At 37.8% G+C, this 24031-nt stretch overlaps 1 protein-coding gene across 1 annotated transcript in view; it reads right to left on the bottom strand.

The window, feature by feature from the left end:
- The window catches only part of LOC104526143 (transcriptional coactivator YAP1-like), a gene marked incomplete at its 3' end in the record, with an annotated part of 36545 nt that overhangs the window by 5036 nt on the left and 7478 nt on the right, over window positions 1-24031 (bottom strand). The window contains exons 3-5 of the mRNA XM_029085327.1: window positions 21720-21833; window positions 8748-8929; window positions 7122-7169 (exon numbers count right to left, since the gene is read on the bottom strand). Of these exons, the coding sequence (XP_028941160.1) occupies window positions 7122-7169; window positions 8748-8929; window positions 21720-21833 (344 nt within the window). The remainder of the gene's footprint in view (window positions 1-7121; window positions 7170-8747; window positions 8930-21719; window positions 21834-24031) is intronic.

The raw sequence follows: 24031 nt of genomic DNA, 5'->3' as shown, positions 1-24031 counted from the left end.
GCATTCCCCACTTAGACCAACAGACAACTCAAATTCTACAGCTCTTGCCACACAAACTAATAAACAAAGTTTCACTTAGATCTATGGTTTTCAATAAGGAATGAAGTTGTACTATTTCAGAAACTGGAGAACATCTAAAGCACTTAGTTCCCAAGGTGGCTGAACAACATCGATTCTGCTTTTGCAGTTGAACTATGTGAATTCCAGATTCTGTATATTTTGATGGCAGCCAACATATCCTTCACCCAAATCCAGCCACACAGGACTCCCTTTCCACAACGCTTGCCTATTTATGTCCAATCATGCTTGCATTTTCTAGACAGTCTTTAAAGTTGTACCTTAGAGTACTGCTCATCAGAAATACAAAAGATTCCAATAATAACTAGGTCAGGGAACATCTCCTTAGTTTCTACAGGATACCCAGCTCAGAGCTGAAATTCCTGATGCTTTGACAAAACTTTCTGTTTTATTTAATAGGGTTTAGAAGAAGCAGAGTTTGTTAGTCAGGGAAGAGGAAGATGTATGCATTGATCTCTTAATCACTGTGGGTCACAACTCAGGGGCAATTCCAAAGTGACTTTTTACTGACAGTTACAGATAGCCTTTGAATGCATATTCTTATTCCTCCCTTCAGCTGGAACTGGTATTTGTACAGCCATACATGAAGGCAAGTCAGAAAACCAACCAAGCTGAGAAATAATTTGTCTGATATACCAGGTGTCTGATGTGTCTTACAATGGAGCCACACCAATGCTGCAGCTACTACATTATGGATTCTGCTGCCTTATTATTAAGGCAATCTCTGTCAGACAACTGAGTTCAGTATCTTAAACCGCTGCAGTTGAGTTTGGCAGAGCATGTCTACCAGACCTCTCGGTCAGAAGTCACTTATTAAGAAGCAAATATTTTCCTTAAGAAGTACCACACAACTCCCCAGCTGCAGTCTTCAGCCCCCAGTTTAGGATGGCTCTAGGCAGCTGGTTAAGCCCTCTCCTGAATTAATTTCTGAAGTCATGGCACAGCATAGGTGTGGGTGTGCTGCTTTACCTGTAAGCCTCATGGTACTCTCTAACAAAGATCTGTGCAAATGATGCAGAATAAATGACAGGTACTTGTCAGATTACCTGAACTAAACTTTACCTACCTAAAATGCAAGTGCTTTCCTAGAAACAGTTGCCTATATAGAGACAAAGCACTACGATTTGTTATTACATGCTGAATTTATGGCCCAGACTAAAGGAGTCAGTTCCTTAATTACAAAGATTTTTGGAAGGTAGTCCAGTGAACAACAACAGTTTGTTACCTAGTGATGTAAACTATTCCGGCTAAACTCCTTTCCCGACCTGCTGGAGAGGAGCTCTGAGGAAAAGGACCTGGGTGTGCTGGTGGACAGCAGGCTGGCCATGAGCCAGCAGTGTGCTCTTGTGGCCAGGAAAGCCAATGGTAACCTGGGGTGCATTAAAAAGAGCATGGCCAGCATGTCGAGGGAGGTTCTCCTCCCCCTCTACTCTGCCCTGGTGAGGCCACATCTGGAGTACTGTGTCCAGTTCTGGGCTCCTCAGTTCAAGAGGGACAGGGAACTTCTGGAGAGAGTCCAGCAGAGGGACACAAAGATGATGAGGGGCCTGGAGCATCTGCCTTACGCGGAGAGGCTGAGAGAGCTGGGACACTTCAGCCTGGAGAAGAGAAGACTGAGAGGGGATCTTATCAATGTCTATAAATGCCTGAAATGTGGGGGCCAAATGGATGGGGCTGAGCTCTTTTCAGTGGTGCCTGGTGACAGGACAGGAGGCAATGGTCAAAAACTGGAACACCAAAAGTTCCAGACAAACTTAAGGAAAAACTCTTTACAGTGAGGGTGACAGAGCCCTGGGACAGGCTGCCCAGAGAGGTTGTGGAGTCTCCATCTCTGGAGATGTTCAAAACCCGCTTGGACACTTTCCTGTGCAACCTGCTGTAGGGAACCTGCTTTGGCAGGGGGGTTGGACTAGATCCTGCTCTGGCAGAGGGGTTGGACTAGATCGTCTCCTGAGGTACCTTCCAACCCCTACCATTCTGTGATTCTGTAACAGTAACTTATCAACAGTTCAATGAAAACTGAGATAAACACATACAAAATTGATTTCTGCCTACCTTCAAATATTCAAGTTACTTCTGATATTGTACATGCTGCTCAGCTCCCTTAGCTGCATGACAGTTCTCCGGTAATATTTTGTTACTGATTTTGGAGAGTAAAAAAATCAGTAACAATTTCTGTTCATTGTGCAAAAGAAACATCTAATAGGAAACTTGAAATGACAAGGAACAAAGTAAAACTCAATGTTAGTAAAAAGAGCTATCAAGTGAGTAAAACACAACAAAAGGAGGGATACAATATTTACTTCTAAAAAAACGAGAAGTTTCAGGTATTATTTGTGACTATTGATTTAAAAAGTTCAATCAGAAGCAAAAATTTTAAATGGGAAAAAACTTTGTTGGAAGGACACTTCACTCGGTCTTAGCTAGCCCCCGGAAAACTTCTCACATAATGAACCTCTTCAGAATAAGACATATCACAGACCATTTTCTCTATCAAATATCAAGCAATAAGGCAAATTAAAACCAAGAGACACCATACAGCTATGAATTTGCTGCAACTTGTTATTTTCTTCCTGCACCTTGTAAACATAATTTTCAAAAATGTTTCTGTATACCAGTGGCCATATCTTCACTGGTCAAAAAAGTTGTGTTCAAAGACCAAATGGCTCACTTCAATACCTTATCTCTCTGAAAAAAACAAACAAACAACAAAAAACCAACATCAACCTCCCCTCCACCAACACTCTTGATGACACCAAGAGGAGTCTTTTATCTTGTTAATCTAGGTCAGCTTCAGATAACACACAGAGGGATGGGAAATGAGAGACTGAAGGGACAACACACTGGTATTCACTAATAAACTAAAATAGCTGTTGCTCATCATTTCCACTAAGATTTGAACGCAAGCATATCTTGTTATTTAAAGACATATTACATGGAAGATTTAAAAAAATAATAAAACAAAACACACAAGCAAACCAAAACCCAAGTCCTCAGTAAAATTTCCGGTTTCACTAACATCATGGAAGTTCAAGAATACAGAATTCAAGACTGTTCTTAATGATGCCTTCCTTACTTTCTAGAAAATATCACAAATGTGACAGTAACACAGCTTTGTATTGGTATACATGTGAAGTGACTGCAAAAAACCCTTTATTGAGAAACAGTAATAGTGTCCTAAGAAATTAATACTTTCCTGGAACACTGTAAATCTTGACTAAGCTGATGAAAGGTGTCAAACACGAACTAAGATGATTTTTTTTAAAAAAAGAATCATAGGAAACTAAAATAATATTTCAAACCCAGTAACTATTCAGTACAGTAAGTGCTTGCATTTTATGCAGTAAGAGCAAATACAAAAAAAAAAAAAAAAGAAACAAATCCAAGTGATTCAGCAGTCACAGACTGGCCATATGTCTGCGGATTCTTCACTGAGTATGGGAATCTACAGCATGCCACTCAGAAGTTGGTAAGAAATAAGTCCGGGGCAATAGGACAGAGAATATGAGAGGTACTTCATAAAATATGAAGGACAAAAGAATGGAGACAATGAACAGAGCACATTCCAGGTGTGCAGAACTACCAAGAAAGCAGCACAGAGATAAGGGAAATGTAAGTTGGAAAACACAACTGAGCAGAGTAGCAAGGAAGTAGGGCTGTACCTGCTTCTCAGACAGGGATCTCCATTCAGTGCTAGAAACAAGTGGCAGACACAGAATGAGCAAGCACATACAGGGGAACCTATCAAGTAAACAGCTGCGTAGTGTGCTGATCTTACCAGTAAATACCCTCATATAAGTGTCACAGAAGTAAGAAATCTTCCAGTCTTAGCACAAGAAAGCAGTCTGCACAACATCCAAAAATAATTACACCAGTACCTGCACATTATTTGCCTCTATCTCTTTCCATCATATACTGGATGGCAAGAAATCTGTTACCTAACATTTAGCCAGTTTTATGACTTATACAAAAGTTGACTGACAGCTACTTCAGGTGAGACATTGTTGACAACTGGATGCTAACTGCAGGAAAATGGAAGGAGAGCTACTGAGGATGGAGAGGAAGTCAAGTCACTCAATAAGACAGGTAGGCATCTTTAAGGTGTTCACAATTGATGATGATGATGAGCGTAAGTAACTGGACAGACGCTTGGTGTTTTCAAATTCCCTGCATGTATCAATAGCTCTTCCTTATACACAATTAATAGAGAAGTTATAACTTTTGTTTCACATACTTTTGACTTGGACATTTTTAGTACTATAATAAAGGACATCCTCATTCAAACAAGAAGAGCCTTTTACAGCACTTGCTACAAAAGATGAAGCTGAGTAATTGTTTAATCATTCCAGGAGGTATTTAAATGCATATGCAACACTTTGAGTGTTAGTGTCTTTACAGGATACTGTTGCATCATGGCAGAGACACAAAAACTGGCAAGGACACAATGTGCACTACTCAGTACCAAAAATGCCTGACCAAAGATATCAATACAACCATGTACACAGGTTTTGTGGGCAAAAATGTCAAGAAGGAAGAGGAGATTAGGCTGCATGCAGGATACTGGACTAGATGACCTCCACCAGTCCCTTCAAACCTATTTGATTCCATGATTAAGAAAAGCTCAGAGATCCAGTTAAAAGTTAAGGAATATTTCTCAGGGTTTTTTTCAATCCATAGAAAATAAATACTTCATTAGAAGCAAGCTTCAAGAATGCTGGTGTCATATAATTTCTTTACAAATGGAAGACCTTGACAATCCCTCTCTAAAATAAACTTAAGTCTTCCCAGAATTAAGAGCACTGAACATATGAAGATTTTATTTTCAGTATTCCCTGAAAGAACATTTAAAATTTAGCAAGAGAAGCTATTCTTCTCCCTCCAAGTACAGTTTTATCATCAGGAAAGCAGGTAATTCCTTTCAGCTTCATTAATTTTATTCAAAAAAGAAAGAAAAGATCTGTCAAAAAGAAAAAGTTGACCCAAGAAACATTCATTCTTTCTGTGGATTTGTCACAGATTCACTAGATGGACTATGACCTGCCAGGATGTACAGATTGAGACTTCAATAGCAGCATCACTGGAGAAGACAGACAACATTTGCCTCTATAGTACAAGGCCTCTAGAAGTCTTTAGAGAACAATTTCCAGAAGCAGTTCTCTAAGCACCTTCTGCCACATGTGGGTGCTCACTACATTATTGAAGTGACATAAGAAAACACAAAAAAATACATTCAGATGATACAATATGAATAGTCTAGTATTACAGAACTTCTAATTTGACATAATTGCCCACTTTTCTATCCACTAGACCACTCAAACACAGCCTGACTCATTAGCAAGTGCAGTCTAATAAAACTGATCCCAGGCAGGTGAGCATACAGGTGAGCCTGGTATGAAGCCAGTTTAAATGTAACTGGAATCCTGATTTTTGCATAAATCATTTCCTCAGTTACCATCCCAAACAAAGCAGAGTGACTACTACATATACATTTAAAGATTTGTCAATAATTTTGAGGTTTTGTAACTTTTTAATGTTTTAAGCCAGAATTTCAAGAAATTCAAAAAATCTGATCTTATTGAGTTAACTATGAAAATGATCCCGAAGTTCTCTATTTGCTGGATGTTTCTGAGTTGGCAACAGGAAGACATTCCTGTGGAATAGTGAACAATTGCATGACAGGGCTTCAAGCATACAAGAAAATATAGAATACACTTTTGGCATTTAGTAAGAAAAACATCCCTTCTGAATGACTTAACTGTGGTGGAAGATAAGGTGTTTCCAACTGGTGTGGAGGAGTGTGCTTCTCTGCTTATTCCCTTCTATGCCAGCAATTCTTAAAGAATTTTTTTCTCCTCCATTGTAGGGATCTACTACTGGTCAATGAGATAATTTTGTGGATATTGCTCTGTAAATGAATGAAATTACTACATCCCAATTGAAATGCTTCAGTTTTAGAGCTACCCTGATATTAACAAACAAGAAAGTATTTTTACGTGGGTATCAGTACTGTTTTTAAGGCCTGAGGTTCCTACTTTGAAGATGGGATCTTCTCAGGACAACTAGTAACATACAAATTTTGCAGTACTCTTCCAAATGCAATAGTACACCAGTACTAATGGCTTCCAAACACAGAACACCCTATTTTATTCTGTTTTTCTTGCATAGTGCATATAGTGGTTTTTTTTCTTAGAAAAACTAAGTACAATACAAGCTAATATAAATATTGTCCTAAGAACCAGCAGATTAAGAACACTGTTAGCAATAGCAAGAAGCTCTGTGAACATATCCATAAATCCACCCTTTCAGAGATTAATTCCATATTCGACTGCTTAAGAGCCTAAAGGAAGTCCGCACTAAACTGTCTATTACGTTTCAATTTTGACCACTTTTCTTTTGGTCTGAGCTTGGTGGGCTTTTCAGAATTGTTGTTTCCTATACAGAAAATTTATCTGTGCAGAAGCCTGTTAAATGTCAAAATAGAATAATCACATATTATATCCCCACAGCAGTTATTTTGTTAGTCTAACATATTAAATACTTGTTACACTATACATGCTTAAAAATAGTAAATATTTCAAGTGACTTTTTATTAACTGATTACAGATATCCTTCTTTAAGATCATACCTGCTTAAACAAACTGATAAGAACATTCATATGAACAGTACGTAAAAGTCAAACTACTACCTTAGATATAATGGAAGGTTTGCTTTAAATACACATCTTGATGACAACAGGATTGGAACAGCAGTATCCTCAAGAATGCTAAACAAGAAGGTTGTTTTCAATGCAGAAAAATGTGCAATGAATTCCTAATTTGCTTTTAAATATTGATATCTAGTTGTGGTAATGCAGCACTCTTAAAAACAATGTTAGGGTAGTGGTCAGAGAAGAGGTTAAAAAATGTGTATGGCAGAGCGTTTTTTTTTTTCCCCTGATTGTTTTTCTTTTTTAGAACGCCTTCATTTAGCAAAAAGTTCCCCTGCTAGCCTATTTTAATGCTTGCATTTTTCTACTTATGCTGAAACATCAGTTAAGAGCCTACCTGATGTTTTGGAGAATTTGCTGTGCTGGGATTGATATTCCGCAATGCCTAAGAGCAAAAATAAGATGGATAAAAATTACTTTAGCTGCATGGTTTGCCTATGCAGACTGTCTTATAAACACCATCTTGTAGTATCAAGCCCCCAAGACAGGCCAGATGAGACAGGATAAGGGAGTTAAGAAACTATGAAAATCATGACACAGTGAAACAAAACTCACAGGTTTACCAAGGATGCGTATTTGACAGATAAGCTTAATGACCAGGGAGGACAACATGAAGGGAACTGGCTGTCACCTGGTCCACAGTTAGTCAGGTTCTCAATGACAACTGAGGCAAGAAGACAATCAGAAGGCCTACCTAGAAGCATGCTAGCACAGGGTAAAGTGTTTGTTGATGGATTAATTGCAAAGCAGGAACAGCAGAAGCCCAGGTGCTTAAGCAGAGAGAAAGTCCTGATGCCACCTTTGCAATGTGTTCTTACCTAGAGTACTATAAAAAGTAATGGCTGTAAAGATGACCCATCTTACACCAAGAGATGTTGAAGATTCCTATAAAACAGGCCTTGACTACAGAGGGGATAACGGGAGTCAGATTCCAGGACAGAATACTGCAGATGATGAAGAAAGAGAAAAGCTGTCTTTGAGGACATTAAGGTATTATCCTCTCCTGATACAAGGCCCATCACCCAAAGTGAAAAGGGAACAGGGTAAGATTTTAGAAGGTTTCCCTCAAAGAAAAGATTAGTGCTTTCTCTGGCAGTGTCAAATAACCAAAGATTATCCTAAGTATCTAGCACAGATGGTAGTAACCCTTAAAACATTTAGATGGAAAAACCAAAGCAGAAGGCTTAGAGTAAAAAGGAAGTCAAGCCCGAATTAAAAATCCAGAGATTCCAGTGTCCAGTCCTACACTTGAACATTTTCTACAGCTATATTCATATAGTGGAAAAATACTAAAACAGCTTGCAGCCTAATTATGAAGTTTTAAATTCTACAGCATAAGAAAACCACAAATTCAAAATGCAGCATCAGTGATTCAGTTGTTCCATGCTCCACTCCACTGTTAAACAGATAAGATTTTAGCAACAAAGTGTCTCCTCAATGAATCTTATATAAATTTTAAAAGTACTTCGGAATCCTACAGATTGTGACAGATTCTAAAAGTAAAAGACTTTCCTCCACTTAAAGGGAGAGCTACAGCAGCTTTGGGAACCAACTTCTTGCCTTTTTGCATGACTCAGAACTCAATGAATATGAAATACATTCTCAAGAGGGATATCCAATCAGATCAACAGTCCATGATGTCATCCCAACAGTAAAGAAGCCTGTTCTCGGAGAGTTTTCTTAGAAAGAGGAATGCGAGAGGAAAGCAAAATCTAAAGAAGCCTGTTCTCGGAGAGTTTTCTTAGAGGAATGAGGGAGGAAAGCAAAATCCTTCAGTCTGCTAAGTCAGATGCTTTCACTATCAATCTGCTACCAGTAACAGAATGAATTCAGACCTTTTTAGATCTCAAAACTCTTTGTACAGTCACTGGAGTTTAAGACTCACTGAAATAACAACTTAGTCAAAACAAAACATAACATACAAAAGAAATAGTGGAAGTAGGTGTCTAACCTGTGGCCTCACCTGCCGAAGCAGTTCTTGATGCTTCAGTCTCAGCCTTTCCTTCTCCATCTGTAGCTGCTGAAGTCTCATCTGTTGCTGCTGATTGGAGGTACTCCCACCCATCACACCACCTTGGGGACTCTGAGGAGCCAGAGGGGGTGGCTGCTTCACTGGAGCACTTTGGCTGATTCGCTGATTCATGGCTAAGGAACCAAAACAATAGACATTTAAAAATGAAATTCAAACAAATACATGCAAGGAAGCAATTATCCTTAGAAGGCATATATTAAAAACTTTATAAAACTACAAGCCATGACAATCCAAAACATGCAGCTACACTGATGTTCAGAGTGTGAAATGTATGCACTTGCTATTTCTGTGAAATCAATGAAACAGTCTCATGTTTAAGAGTACACACTTGTTCTAAAAGCTTCTGAGAACAGTTAAATGTGTAAGTTGGTGAAAAATTCAGATGTGGTAGTAAAGTATTTCAAGTTTAATTATAAGGATCTCGCTCTCTTCTTCCTAATAAAATATTCTCAATTTAGACATAAATAATACAAAACTACTTTTCTTATTCATGTGAAATCTTAGAATCATTAAACTCGAGAACATACAGAATGACCAAACTGATCATCTCACATCAAACTACATTTGGTTAAAAGCCACCATTCTTGCCAGTATGATGCTGGTCATGCAACAATTATTCACATCCTTGTCGCATCAAGTTTTGAGCACTGAAGACCCCATTTAGGGCATCTTGACATGCAAAATTAGAGCTGGTAGAGAAATGGCAAATGAATTATACAGCCAAATACACTGCCATGAACACAGGAAACATTTTGCTAGTGTTTCATTTTCTTTTATCCCACAAGTATGTGATGCATCTTTTCTGGGGTGTGGAGAAGAAAAAGTGTCATCTTATATGCCTAATGCACAATGAGAACCCATCTTCTCTTCCCCCGTGAAAGCAAGACCTAAGACAATTTTATTTTATAAAATCAAGCATGACTGGGATGTATCTACTTGACAGACCTTATTTTTCCCCCACATGAGACCAGTATGGTTAAAGTCAACAGAATCACTGGAGTTCCCGCAGCGAAAGTGGGTTGGGGAGGGTTGAATTTATTACAAGGTCACTATTTTCAGGGGCTTTCAGTTTTGGAATTAGCTCTTCATCTTGTTGTCTGGAACAGCCTGAATCTGTTAACGTTCACAATACGCTGCAGAATGCATTTGCTGAAGCTGTGATGGAAGACTGGTAGGGTTTTTTCTTTTTTTCTGGGAATAAGGATTATGGTTTATGGTAACTAAGTAAAAACAAAATAAAAGGAGTGAGCTTCTTTTAAGATGACAGGGATTTGGTGCAAAGGAAACCATCTGTTGTCTTAGTTTGAATTAATGTTTTCATCATATATAGAGGATTCCTGGAACAGTAACACTTCTAACTACCATAAGAAAGGAGAATTATCTCATAAAGAATCTCTAGCATCTTTTCTCCAAAAAGCCCTTCAGTCTCCACCGTCTTTTGAATGTTCAACTTAAGGTACAGTAGTGCTTTTCTTCTGTTCCAAGAAAACCTTACTATATTTATCTCATAATAGCATTAAAAATGGCTCTTGCTTCATAGCTTTACTCTGAAGCTTTTCTCTTTGCCACAGCTCATCTTTCCATTGAGAGGTAACATAGGAAAAAAAAATACTATATACTCACTGCAGTAAGAACGGCAAAGAAAAATAAAAAAGGTGCAGAACAGTTGCAAACTGAACTCTCTAGTCAACCCCTTCAACAATTCCATAGGTTCAACACTGAGTTAACACTCTAGTGGACAAGTGGGTCACATTTTCATGAGCCAAGTCAAAACAAAATCAAGTGTCAAATAGCTTGAAAAACTTTGAAATAATCTTTTATGTAGTTACCTGTGAGAGAGCTTCATATATATGACCATAAATAAGATAAAACTTCTTCGTGAACAGGTGAAGTAGGAATAGAAACTGAATCCCAGTACAAAGTATAAACAACCGAGTGAATAAAAAGGGCTGGATGTTCAACTCCAACCTGCAAGTCCCATCCTGACCCATCAGGGAAAAAAAATTAGTGGGAAAATAATGTAGCTGTGGATTAAAGCTTAAAATCAAGCAGCTGGTCTTACAAAACACTCAGCATCACTTCACCTTCAGAACTGACTTCAGGAAGAAAGTGACTATGATGAGCCAATCAACCAGCTTTGCAGTATGAGCTGTGGTCCCTAGGCCAGCAACAGGAAGAGATGGGACAGCTTGTTCCTCTGGCTGAACAGACACAGAAGGTTCATATGCCCCAAGACAGCAGAAACAGTTAAGCAAAAGTGTCAACAGCACCAACAGCTGACCTGCAAGGATGTGAGCAGTGCACTGCAATTACAACCTCCAGGACCTCCACTGGCAATCTCTGCTGGAAGACTGACAGCAATTAGACTATGTACATCTATCAAATTCAGGCAAAGTTGAAAGCAGAGACAGCAATGCAAAAAGAAAGGCAGCCCACCTAACAGCTCCAGACAAGATAGACATGACACTGCTGGAGAGGGGAATACATCCTTTTTCTCTTTTTACACAGAATCCTATCAAGTCCGGATCCAGGACAGTGCCTTTCGCTTTTTATACCTTATCCTGTTTCACCTTGAAAGCAGACAATGAAGGGCTTAGTAGGGGACAACAGAAACCAGCCGCCTGCTCTTGCTGCTAATTCTGCAACTCAAGCAGAAGTCTGTGCTACCCTTCAGAAGTTCCAGGGTTCAAACCCTGTTATTAAACAACACGGAAGATTAATTACAGTGGAAAGTAAAGGGACAAAGGTTAGAAAATTACAATCACCTGAAAGAAGCACTTCTAAGTTAAAAGCAAACTACCGAGCTTGTAAAAAAAAAAAAAAAAAGTACCCAAAGCTGAAGAATGTCAGGTTTCTTTTGGTTAAAATGCTGCCTTTATGGTCTAGTCTCCAACTACATAATCATGGTTTTGGAGTCCCTGTCGCATGCAGTTCACAGACAAGTCATGTTACAGATAACCTCATAAAAAATTAAGTTTCTAAACTTAATTAAACACTTAAGTGCAATATCACTAACTTCCCTTCAACAGTTACGAATGTGTTTTTCCTACATGCCCCACACAGGTATTACATCCCTCGGTCTCTTTTCCACTAATACGAAGCTTTGGAAAGAATTTTCTTCTCACACCAAACTCTTCACATTTTATACACCTGTATATTTCTGACAGCTGCTTCTATTATTCCTGTTCTCTCTGGTCACAGTTTGCTCCACTCTTCCCATCTACTGACTTCGCAACTAAAACCATAAGAAACAACTCACTCTTGTCTGATGTTTTTTTTAATTTTAATGCTCATCCTGAATAGATCCCTGAAATGCCTTCTAATGTCCATTTTGCAAGTAATGTTTCTAACTAAAAGTGTATTTGAAACAGGAATTTCATACTATATTAAGACTTCAGTGTATACTTAATTTTCACAGAATCACAGAATTACCTAGATTGGAAAAGACCTTTAAGATCATTGAGTCCAATCACTAACCTCACACTGACAAGTCCTCAACTAAACCGTGTTGCTCACCACTATGTCTGTGTGACTCTTAAATCCCTCCAGGGATGGGGACTCCACCGCTGCCCTGGGCAGCCCCTTCCAATGCCTGAGAACCCTTTCAGCAAAGAAATTCTTCCTAATATCCAATCTAAAGTTCCCTTGGCACAACTTGAGGCCATTTCCTCTTGTCCCATCACTTGTTACTTGGGAGGAGACTAACCCCCATGTCTCTCCAACCTCCTTTTGAGTAGCTGTAGAGAGTGATAAGGTCTCCCCTCAGCCTCCTTTTCTCCAGGCTAAACAACCCCAGCTCTGTCAGCTGCTCCTCATAAGACATGTGCTCCATGATTTATTCATCAATAAATATTGGGGGAAATTTAATTACAAGGTTTGGTAGCTATTCAGAAATCAAACCTAAAAGTCTAGTTTCTAAATTCTTATTCAGGTATTCATGAAAAAGATTTTTTCTGAGCATTTTATTATTTCAAGAATGCAAGTGCAAAAGACTTCAAATTGACAAGACTTTAAAGTCTTCTCAGAACAGACCATGGAGATGTTTTTCATGTAGGGAACTATTTTTAACTATGAAATTAAACTAAAAATTTGGACATTAAAAGGAGATACTAACTGAATTTTACCGACTTAACAACATATCCAAGTGAAGAACCCGTGGAAAAAAAAAGCAACAGCAATAACACTGAATGATTTTCAGCCACCTTGGCTAATTACACAAAAATGCTATCTTCAAGGGAAACAGAAAGAAGAATGTAATTTTCTGTAATTTCCAACACAATATTTAATGAAAAGAAGAAAATACACATATTATTTCAAGTGACAGGAAAAAACAGGAGGTTTTAAAGATTTTTTGTTGTTGGTTTGTTTTTTGGTTGTTTTGTTTGGTTTGGGGTTTTTTTTTTAATTTTCAATTCTCCGTTATTTACTGAGGCCGTGGCTGCAGAAATCTGCACTCTAAAGAATATGCTTATTAACATGATCTCAGATAAGCTTTTTTTTTCCCCACCTCATGGGTTTGTGATGATCCTGACACGCACAGCTCTTTTTAAGTACTTTGAATTAAAAGGCAAAGAGCTTCATTTATCTATTAGAGTTAAGACTTATCAATTTTCTAACGCATCCTGTTCCTTACCTTCCATGGCTATGGAAAGCATTTAAATAAGGGGCTCTGCACCCACACAGTGGAGGCTGCAAGGACCTCACAGGCAGAGAAGGAACAAACAAGTCTTTGTTTCTAGAAGAGGGGGATTTGAGGGAGGAGGAGGAGGAGGGGCAGACAAGTTAAAAAACACAGGCAACTTAAGACAATAAAAAAGATCTTGCCATCCTATAATATGACTTAACTTCACAATCTGCAGAATGCAGTCAATTGTAATAGCTGCAATATGCCTTTGAGAACAGAGAATCAGTGGTCTTCAAATGTTACACATTAAATGTTCTACTGTCCAAACTCAGCAGCAAAATGCCTGTTCTCTATTGTAGCAGATAATACTTGACAGTTACTGAAAAAAGTTTAGACTGCTGTCTACATCCTTAATGGGGGAAAAAAAGAAAAAGGGGGAAAAAAAACAAAAGAAAAAACCCACCCCAGACCCAAAACCAAACCAAGAGAGAGAAACAATTACCAGTCATTGGTGCTAGAGAGAAAAGGCCAGCAGATTGTTAACAACTCAAACATAAAAGGCTAATTCTCTCCCAAGATCCTATGCCAATTTACATCACATGTCCCAGGGCACTGACAGTTTGCAGTAACACAGTACCTTTCCCTATGCAGAAATACATGCAAAGATTGCTGAAGAGCACCATTAATGATTCACAGACACAGCTGAATGTTTGATGGTTTTTCTTTTGTATTTATAATTTTATCCAGCAAAACTAAAACTAATTTTAATCTGAAAACGTATAGGCAGTATTTGAACAAATAACAACAAAGCAGCTCAGGATCTGAGCATACTATAGCTTGCTGTTCTTTTTATTAAGAATCAATGTTTTCATTGAGGGAACTGAAAAAGGGTACTTATCCCCTTCAGCTTCATTTGGAAACCAGACAGTTTTTGTGCATCATTTTTGGCTATGGCCAGGTTTTTGAATGGTGCTAGTTTGCAGCACTGCAACAAAGGCAAAAATCCTCTTTGATTAAACTGAAAAGAGCTGTGAAGAAAAAAAAAAAAAAAAATTACCAGCAGGATTTGAAAGAATGAGTCTCGGAAGCAATAAAAACTTGTTCCAAGTGGCTTTTTTTAGAGAGTCGGTACAACAATTTGTTGTTTAATCAGGATACAAGTCATGTTTCGGGATCACATTCTTTATAATGCATTGCTATATTACTTTAAGGAAATCCCAGTTGCAGTTTCATAATGCTGCTGTTACAAAACAACCTAAGAAGTAGCACAATAAAATATTCCATTGTTTTCAGTCTCTGATTAATCTGAGAATCCTAGAGCTTAGAGTAAGGGAGAAACCTGAACCAGATTGCTCTCTGGGCTCATTTAGCTGTCTTAAGTGTACAAACAAATCTTAGATGTTTTAGGTAAAAAGAAATATTCACACACTTCTGGTTAAAACAAGATATATCCAATGAAAATACTATCTATTACAGAAGCATGTCCATATTACAGATTGATTACTCTGCATTTATCAATTACTTGTATTCAAATTAAATTAGTATGTTTCTTTTTACTCTTCTGTCACTATGGCACTTGCTTATTAAAACAATATAAATTAATTTAAACAGTTCTTTGTTTTCTTTGATAAAGCTGCCATTGTTTTAGAAGTCCTTCTGTATCCTAAAATGGGACAGCTGCAACAACTGGATTGACTGACCACCACTATGACTCTATAGCATCCACAGACAGACTCTTTAACACACTGGAAACTAAACTGGAGTAAAATGTAGTTGTTCATGGATCTAACTTTTTTCCCCATAGAAGTCAACAGCAGTATTTATAAAGCACTTTCACTCAATGTATGCCAGTTTCAGAAAAACTGAAATATTCTGGCCAGCCAGAAAAGCAAATATAAGTGAGATTCAGCAGTAACGTAAATAGCTATAAGAAACTTTTGCTTTAAAAAGAAATCTATCTTAATTTTGGAAGTCTAAACAATTTTAAAAATATTTTTCTTTATTTTTAAATCTTCATACAGAATGCAACTGACAGTATTAGTACTACACGAGAACTATGTAGGACACACTGCATGGGACAGATTATGAGAAGAAATCTCAACTAGTCCCATCTAAGTTCATGTATGAAACACTGAAGACTACACAAAGTCCAGGCTCCATGTCTGTCCACCAAATACCTGGTAAATATATATTTAATCAAAGCTAGTCCACATTTTAGACCACAGTTTAATCAGCAGAGTCTACATAAGGGTATTAGCTGCAATTAAACACGAATTAAAAAATCCAGAAAGAACTACTGTAATTAAAAAAAGTCAATAGTATACTGTCAAGAAATAGAGTAAAATTGTTTTCTGTATATGAGAAACTGAAATCATGTTTCAACATGATTGAGTTCAGGAGGAAAAAAGCTGATGCTTCTCTGAATTTTAGATTATATACAATTAGATATAGAGTATATAATTATTGTGTGTGTATATACACATATATTTAGATTACAGATAATGAACAATGTGTTCAAAATTATGCACGTTCAATTTTTAACACAGTTTGCTCATTAAGAGACGTGCAAACTGCAGAGTGTTAGAAGGACACAGAAGGAAAAAGGGGCCCTATTAGGAGTGCAGTTTTCTTTCACTGTCACAGCCGTTCTAGCACAACACTGGAAGTACATATTATTTTTACTGGCATAAAGACACCATTACCAACAAATGTCTTTTCTAAAACAGGATTAAATTACTCTGAAAACAAAACCAAAACAAACCCAAAACCAGGTATAAACTTATATAAATCTACTGCCCTGACAAATCCTTAGCAAAAGTGGGTTTTCTTTCCCCTATTTATTAGTATACACATATTCTACATAAAGTAGTTTACTGCATCCTTACACAATACTTGTGGACAGATTCCATAATGACTTCTCCAGTGAACTCTGTTCACTAAAGAGGTCTAAATACATCCTGCTATTGAACAGAACAAGATTTCACTTTCTGATATGACAATGAACAACTAATAAGCATTTATTGTCACTGCCATAAGGGCAGCAGCATCCCCTATTACAAAGGGATGCTTAACAGTGAAATTTCATCTACCTCTGCAGATTTGCAATGAGCTCACTTTGACACAAGGCACTGGTTCACTGAAAACTGATGCTGTTCCATCTATTCGTATTCTCTGACATACACACCAAAATAGAAAAGTCTCTTCCCCATCTTAAGTGATCTACAATTTTTCTTTTGGAAAAAAAGACAGGGAAGGGAATAATCTAATACTGACAGACCTTTCAGATAAGTCAAATCTACTTTGTTTTAGAGAGCATGTAAAGAGGATATGCCACTGAATTTGCAGATCAAAACCAACTGTGGCTCATGCTCTGCTTTTGAGCAAAAATGGAAGGCAGATTCGGAACTTAAAAAAACTGAAACACCACTGTGACCAGACATAAGGTCTGGGCTTTTTTTTTTTTTTTTTTGACAAGACAAAGGCCAAAAAGAAGTTTTCCAGTCTAGGGTTTTAGTTCTATCTTGTCCACAAATCTGCCTCTGGCAAGGCTCCTACAAACTAATTTGAAGAAACACATATTAAACAAAGTGCTAGACAGGTAAGGGATTAAAAAAGAAACAAAAAAACCCAATGTTAGGGAATACTTCCTTGTAATTTCTGATACTAAAAAAAAGGCAGATGCTCCAAAGCGTAAGTGCATTTCAAGTTTGTTGTGTGGTTGGTTTTAGGTGGTGTTTTTGTTTTAATGGAAATGATAAATACGTGTTTCAATGAAATCTACAGGTGCATTTTACTTCAGTATTCCTGAACAAGCCCTTTTAATTGTTTCAAAGCTGTAAAGTTCTGACATTACAATAAAAAAAAAAAGGAAGCAGAAAATGCTGATGTGCATTCTTTACACTCCTAGTGTTATAATCACTTTTATTCCTAGCAATGATTTCAATCTGGGGTCACATCTTTTGCTTCCCATCCCATATGGCAGCTCCAACATTTGAAAGACCAGAAGGAAAAAAGACTGGGCGTGTGTAACGCTGGTACGATCACTAATAACAAACCTATAAAACTGAAGTCTGGAATAAAATAACCAGAAAACTGAAACAGTATCTTGTTTTATTCCAATTCTTGCAGACAGACTTGTCTGACTACTCTAATGGAGTGCTACTGTTTGAACACGAGACTTACATTAACCCAGCAGAGACACAGAAATCGACTGCCTGTTTCTGGTATTTTCCCCACTTCAAGTTCAACATCCCATCTTAGAATTTAACAAATTAAGTATCCTTAAAAGGCAAATTATTTTAAGTTGCATTTCAAACCAAGTCCTATCATCTGTAAACTTAAATAACAGTTAAAATCCCTTTAATGGTATCTAATACAAAAGCCAATTCTCAGAAAATTGTAGCGATAAAGTTGAATGATTCCAAACTTCAACTGGTTCTAGGAAATTAAATTTTATAGAAAAAGCAGATGTTCTACTTCACCAACTGCAGCCACTCAGAATGCACAGCTGACCTGCTTGCTACCCAGACGTTCTTTGACTATCAAGAAAACATATTTACTTATTTGGAAGGTTAAGAAGAAAAGTAGGATCTGTGAAGAATGACTAACGGACAATAGCAAAAGCCAGTAAAAGACAAAACAGTCCAAAACACAAGCTCAATCTGACAGTCCAGTTCTCTTAAAAAAACCCTTTTTTTTTAAAAAAAAAAAAAAAAAAAAAAGGTAATTTGAAGCCCCTTACAATGAGGCCTGCAAAGGCACTGAGAAGGCAGGACAGCATGTTTGTACCAGATGCTCCGCTAGACAAGAATCCTGCTGACACGCGCCTAAGGACCCCCCCCCTCCCATGCCCATTCCTTTGATCCCATGTCATCTTTTATGACTGCCTGTGCCTGGCATAAGGAGACCCTCCTTCCATACTTAGTTCTTTCCTAGATTTTAAAGTTTGTGAATTCTCCTAATGCAAAACTGTTCTCAAGTCAAATGCATAGGCTTGAAGGATCAACATCTGAGCCACAACAAGACTTGGGGGGTTGGACTAGATGATCTTTTGAGGTCCCCTCCAATCCCTAACATTCTGTGATTCACTGATGCTTCAGTGGCGTAGCTGAAGACCTCAAGCCCACTTCAAAGATGTTAGATCTGAGTCTTGGAACAAAGTTCTTATCTTCAGCTTGGAGCACTTAGGTTTTAGACCCAGCTTACTTCACAAGGGTATTCTGACAAGGACTGTTATCTGATGTATTAGTCTTAAAAGCCTGCTCCAAGAAGGAATCCATAATAACTGCATTCTTTTCTGTTTAAAACCATAAATGCAATACTCAAATTCCCCTTACCAAAAAGTCAGTAGGTGTGTCTGCCTAAAACAGTATCTTCAAACTGATCCTCCCTCCTCTCTCTTTTCTAGCCACATTAATGGAAAATTCCCAGCACTACCAAAAAAACCCCCAAAAAACAAAAAAACACAACCTATTGCACACCTACTAGAGAAAATAAGGATTAATGTAAAGCTTCCATTCGATGAGGAACATACAGAGATACAAGGTCTTTCTCCTTGGAAGCTGGGAATTCAGAAGCAATAAGGGCAAAGACACTTCAAGCCTTCTGTTTCTGAATACAGGAACAGAAGAGTATGTTTGCCAGAAGAGTGCATTTGCACATACCATTCAACAGCTTTATTGTTTTTGATAGTTCTTCAGATTGGTTAAAGTGGCAGTGTCAAGGAAGAAATGAATTTCCCCTTCATTTTCAATCTACATCAGCTATAATAATCAAAAGCTTCAACATTACAAAGATGAATTTACCTAGGATTGCTTCCACCAGTGTTAGTCAAAAAACAGTGAAAACCAAGCCCTTATATTAAAACACAGCAACAGAAAAGGGTATGGTGATCCTCACGGGGAAAAAACCCAGCATGATTTTCAGCCTATATTAAGCACAGAAAGGTAAACTTCTGAGTTATTCACATGCTATTTAGGGTCACAACATGTATTTGTTGAGGATCTCCACATGATAAATGCAAGGCTCAGTAAGTTAGCTCTGTCAAACAGATTTTTTTTTCTTCTTTACTAGAGTGACTTCAGGAGGTCAGGAATAAGATTTTGTATTTTCTTGGCTCAAATGATAAAAACATAAACCACAATACAACGCGTACTACTTAAGATTTCAATGAAAACTCCTTCAAGCTCAACAGCAGCTAGCAGCTTGTCTCTATTTGCCATCACTCTAGATCAGAAAAGCCCATATGCTTTTTTTTTTTTTTCCCTTCCTTGCCCCTTTCAGTTACACTTGAGCTCTTTGACTGAAAAGGTCTGGAACAGATTAAAAGTCCGACCACAAAATAAAGAGTCTTGGCATGAACTCAAGTCTGTCTGGGATACACATACGCAGTGGGCCCAAAAAGGGAAGCTATGCAGCAAGAAACCCTTATGCAGTCTTTTGGACATTTCTAGCTTCTTTCAGTTTAACTGCACAGCCTTAACATTTGCTGGAGGTTCAGTATGCACAAGACAAGCAGCTTTTGCCCTTACAATTAGACCATACTATTTACAGGAGTACAAAATAGTTCTGAGAAACAAGATTCATCTCACTCATGACCTCTGTCAATTAAAGCCTCTTCCACACTTCTTTTTAATTGTAGCTCATCATTGGAAACTATAAAGTAATACAAAGATAAGCAAAATACACACCCTGTAAGATTACTTAAGTAAATGTAATTGACCTGCCTCTTTTAACTGCAAGAGGCGATGCTGATTTTCAAAATGACTGCTTCCTTTTCAGACTTATTCTCATATTAAGTAATTGTGAATTTGCAAATTACCTACACACTCCTCTTGCAACATGAAAACAGGTCTGCAACCCTGGCTGGTGTTAAAGCCAGCACGGACATTTGCCAAAGCTGACAACCTCCAACATACGCCCCACCTTTGGGCTCAAGCTGCACAGTGGTTCAACCTGTCTACAAACTGGTGAGCAGCTTATAAACAAAGTGTGACAATATGGTGTTCTCCATAAGAGCAAGCAGATGCTTAAAGTAAGCGCTCAAGCCTACAAAACAAAAACACTGAAATTTCTAAAAGCCATTTCAGGAAAACAAACCAGAACAGCAACTGTTGAGTTCTGCAGCTCTGTGTTTATACGGCATTCATGGAGTTAATGCCTCTCCCAAAAGGGGCCCACAGTTGTTGTTAGGTCAACCCCTGTAAAGCTTCAAAGGCTTTGTATCCCCTCAGCCTGACCTACTCAGTGATCTGCACGCTGTTTTCATTTAGTTGCACCAAGTCCAAAACTAAAGCCTGAAAACCACAATGATTTCTTCTTTTTTTTTTTTTTTCCCCCTACTGTTTTTTCCATGGCTCTGGAAAAATCACTAAAATCCAAAAGAGTTGAAAATAGGAAGTTATTGGGAAAACAAACCAAGGGCAAATTAATGCAGCTAATGAAGCTTACACACACAGGTCATGGCTTTATGCAAAAACTGAAGTTGTAATACCACCTTAAATACATCAGAACAATTACTTGGACAACCCAAGAACTAGTTTAGGCTCTCTTAATATTATATGTTACTGCTATTCATAGTCATCAGTGCCAATATTTAAGTGTTTGCAGTTCTGCTTTTCATATAGATCAAAAACATTTAAAAAAATGAGATACCAGTTCTGTTTTGTTAAATTTTTACATCTTGACCTTGTGATCCCTAATTTACTATTTCTGTTTCCAATATTACATAGTGTTTACCCCCCAAAAAGATTATTAACGTAGAAACAAAAAAACCTAAGAATTTCTCTCCATACTGTTTAAAATGAAGTTCTGTCATGATCATCACTGTGACAAGCTGGAATTATAGGCTGGTATATGTTTCAAGTGTATTTAAACAGTGTAAATTATTATTTGACAATGCCCTCTTTAGGATGGCGCAAAGGAAAGTAAACATTTTTTTGGTAATGAAAAGATTCTTCTGTGGTAAAGTTCTGCAATTTTAAAGGGAATAGTGAGCTTGGCTAAAACTGTCTGATTTCTGAATGCCACCAATTTTGGGAACTGTATGGATCATATGGCAAAAATCACAACCCATAGCATTAGAAACTCTGGTGACATACAATCCTACAGGATATATGCTAATCCTTTTTTATATATTTTTTTAGAATTATTTAAGTAAAGTCTCTATAATTCAAATATATTCTAATCGCACTATGAAAAGTTTTCAAAATATGCTTGCAAAAACTAAAGCTGAGTGAACTGAAGCAAATCAAAAATTCTGAAGTGAGATGAACTTTTACCAAAGCGTGGGTCAAGCCTTGGGTCTAGCCAAGATGTGGTCTTGTTCTTATGGTTTATGTAGTAAATTTCTCCATCCTGGGTCATAGCTTGTTCCCATCCATCGGGGAGTGGGCCTGCAATATAGAAGGAAGGAGTTGATGGCGGGCTCTTGTTTGCTCCAGCTGAAATTGATCTAAAAAAAATTCCAACATTTTACATATATAACAGTACATGAAACAGAAGAGTTTCAAGCTCATATCTAACATTACTGGGATAAGGGCAAAGAAGTGGCAAGCTGCAAATCAAAGAACAGAAAGCACTTCTATCATTTTGATTTAGGATTTGGAGTTTAATTTTATAACTTGTTTGCATCCTTCCATATGCTTTTGATACTTTTGCTATAGCACTATAGTACAAAACCAGCAATAAGTCAAGCCTGCCAGAATGAAACCAGCATGAGCACCAGGAAAAAGAATAAGCACAGAGATATTCTACCTTTCCTGGGAAAGTTCATATAGTGCTTAAGGCCTAGCAGCAACAAGTAACACTGACGAGACCCTGAAATATTCCTCTAACTTTCAAGAACAATTTTTTAAAGTGACAAAACTCATTTTCCCTTTACCTCATACCATAACCTTCTGTGAAAGCGTTAAAGGCTGAAGCAAGCAAAAACACAAACCTGAAGAACAGGAGGCAAATAAGCAATGAAAAAGCAAAGGTAAGAAAACACCAGGAGCAGACATAGACACAGTGCTACGAACAGCAGTGCGACGCCTCTATGAGCAGGAAGGCACAGGCAGGGAAACCCACACTTGGGAAATGGTGAAAGGGAAGTAAGTGATGGTGTTTGGTGTCCAGATCTAATGTTTGAACACAGAGTCCTGAGGTGTGTTTCCCTGATGTTCCAAAGAGCAGCTTTGGAGAAAAACACCTTTTATCACTATACAGTTCATAAACCACTCATTCCTATCTCTACATCATCATGTACGTTCATCTGTATTTTGCTTAGACTGAAAACTATTCTTAAAGTTACATTAATCTCATCTTATCTGGCAGGTGCTTTACAAATGTATGGTTTTTAATTCTTATCCTCACACAGATAAGGACTTTTAAAAATTATCAAAATTAGATACAGGAAGATCTTGTCCACATATCTTCAGATTTAACTACAATCCTAGAATGATATAGCAAAAGATCCACTACAGATGTTAAGAATGTACAAGAAATTAGAACAAGACCTGCTGCAGGAAGCCATCATATTTCAACCTCTCCTCCCATTCTTCCTCAGTGTAATATAGTAACACACTGGCAAAGCTATCTGGTTGTTAAACTTGGACTAAAAAACCCCATTCTGTATAATGTGAGATACATTAAGTATGCACAAATATAATTTCACACACAAGACCAGAGACAGACACAAAAATATGCGTGTGTATCTGATAAAATGCCTTAAGCACCAACTATATCCATGTTCAAAGTACCTTAGCTCTTTGCCTGCCATTTTGTCCTAAAGTCATGCCCCTGTTGAAGAATTCATTGTCTAAAGCTGGGGGGGGCAGGGAGAGGGGAAGAAGGATAGATTTATTTGCTTAGTCTCAAAAGATGTTCTTGGAGATATGTCAAAAAGAGTAAAATAATCATTTGATTGCATTCCAGTAATATCCCAAGGCATAACCAGGACAAGAATTTCTTACCCAATTCACATAGGTCTTTGAAGTTCCCATGAAAACTGCATTTCTAATTTAAAGCCTTGCATTTTGGCTCAGAACACTACACTTTTCTCTAGCAACTTCGCTACTCCACCAGTAGAGCTACAGGTTTTTGAGTGAAAAAAACCAGTGATCAAACCACTGGACATTTCCTTCCTGACCTTAACACTCTCAAGTTTTAAATGCTGCCTACAAATAACAAGAGTACCTCAGGTTTTATCAGAGGCTAGTAGTGAACAGAACAGGCAAGAAAGTGACAACACTGCAAAACGTTCATAAATCCTCAGACAATCACAGTGTAACAGCACTTCAGTGCAGAACTGAAGCTCAAGTGCAAAGAACCCTGCACTTTGTTAGCACACCCAAAGACCAGCCAGCTAATCAGGGAGATGCTATTTTATAAAACAGCCACAGGAGCACAGTGATGTGCCCCACATCATCCAAGTGCAGAAGCCAATGAAGAACCAAAAATGTTCCTTGACTGCTAAGCCAACACCCTAGCCTTGTGAGCAGACCTTCTCACTACCATTCTCCAGAGTCCTTCTAAGCCACACATCCCTTGTAGATGAAACTCAGCAAGAAATTCTCTTTTGAACTGCAAAGCCAAAAAACCCAGTTGGCTC

This window comes from Antrostomus carolinensis, unplaced genomic scaffold, assembly GCF_000700745.2.
Source record: "Antrostomus carolinensis isolate BGI_N321 unplaced genomic scaffold, ASM70074v2 scaffold23956, whole genome shotgun sequence".
NCBI classification, from domain to species: domain Eukaryota; kingdom Metazoa; phylum Chordata; class Aves; order Caprimulgiformes; family Caprimulgidae; genus Antrostomus; species Antrostomus carolinensis.
This window is presented reverse-complemented; position numbering and strand designations above follow the sequence as displayed.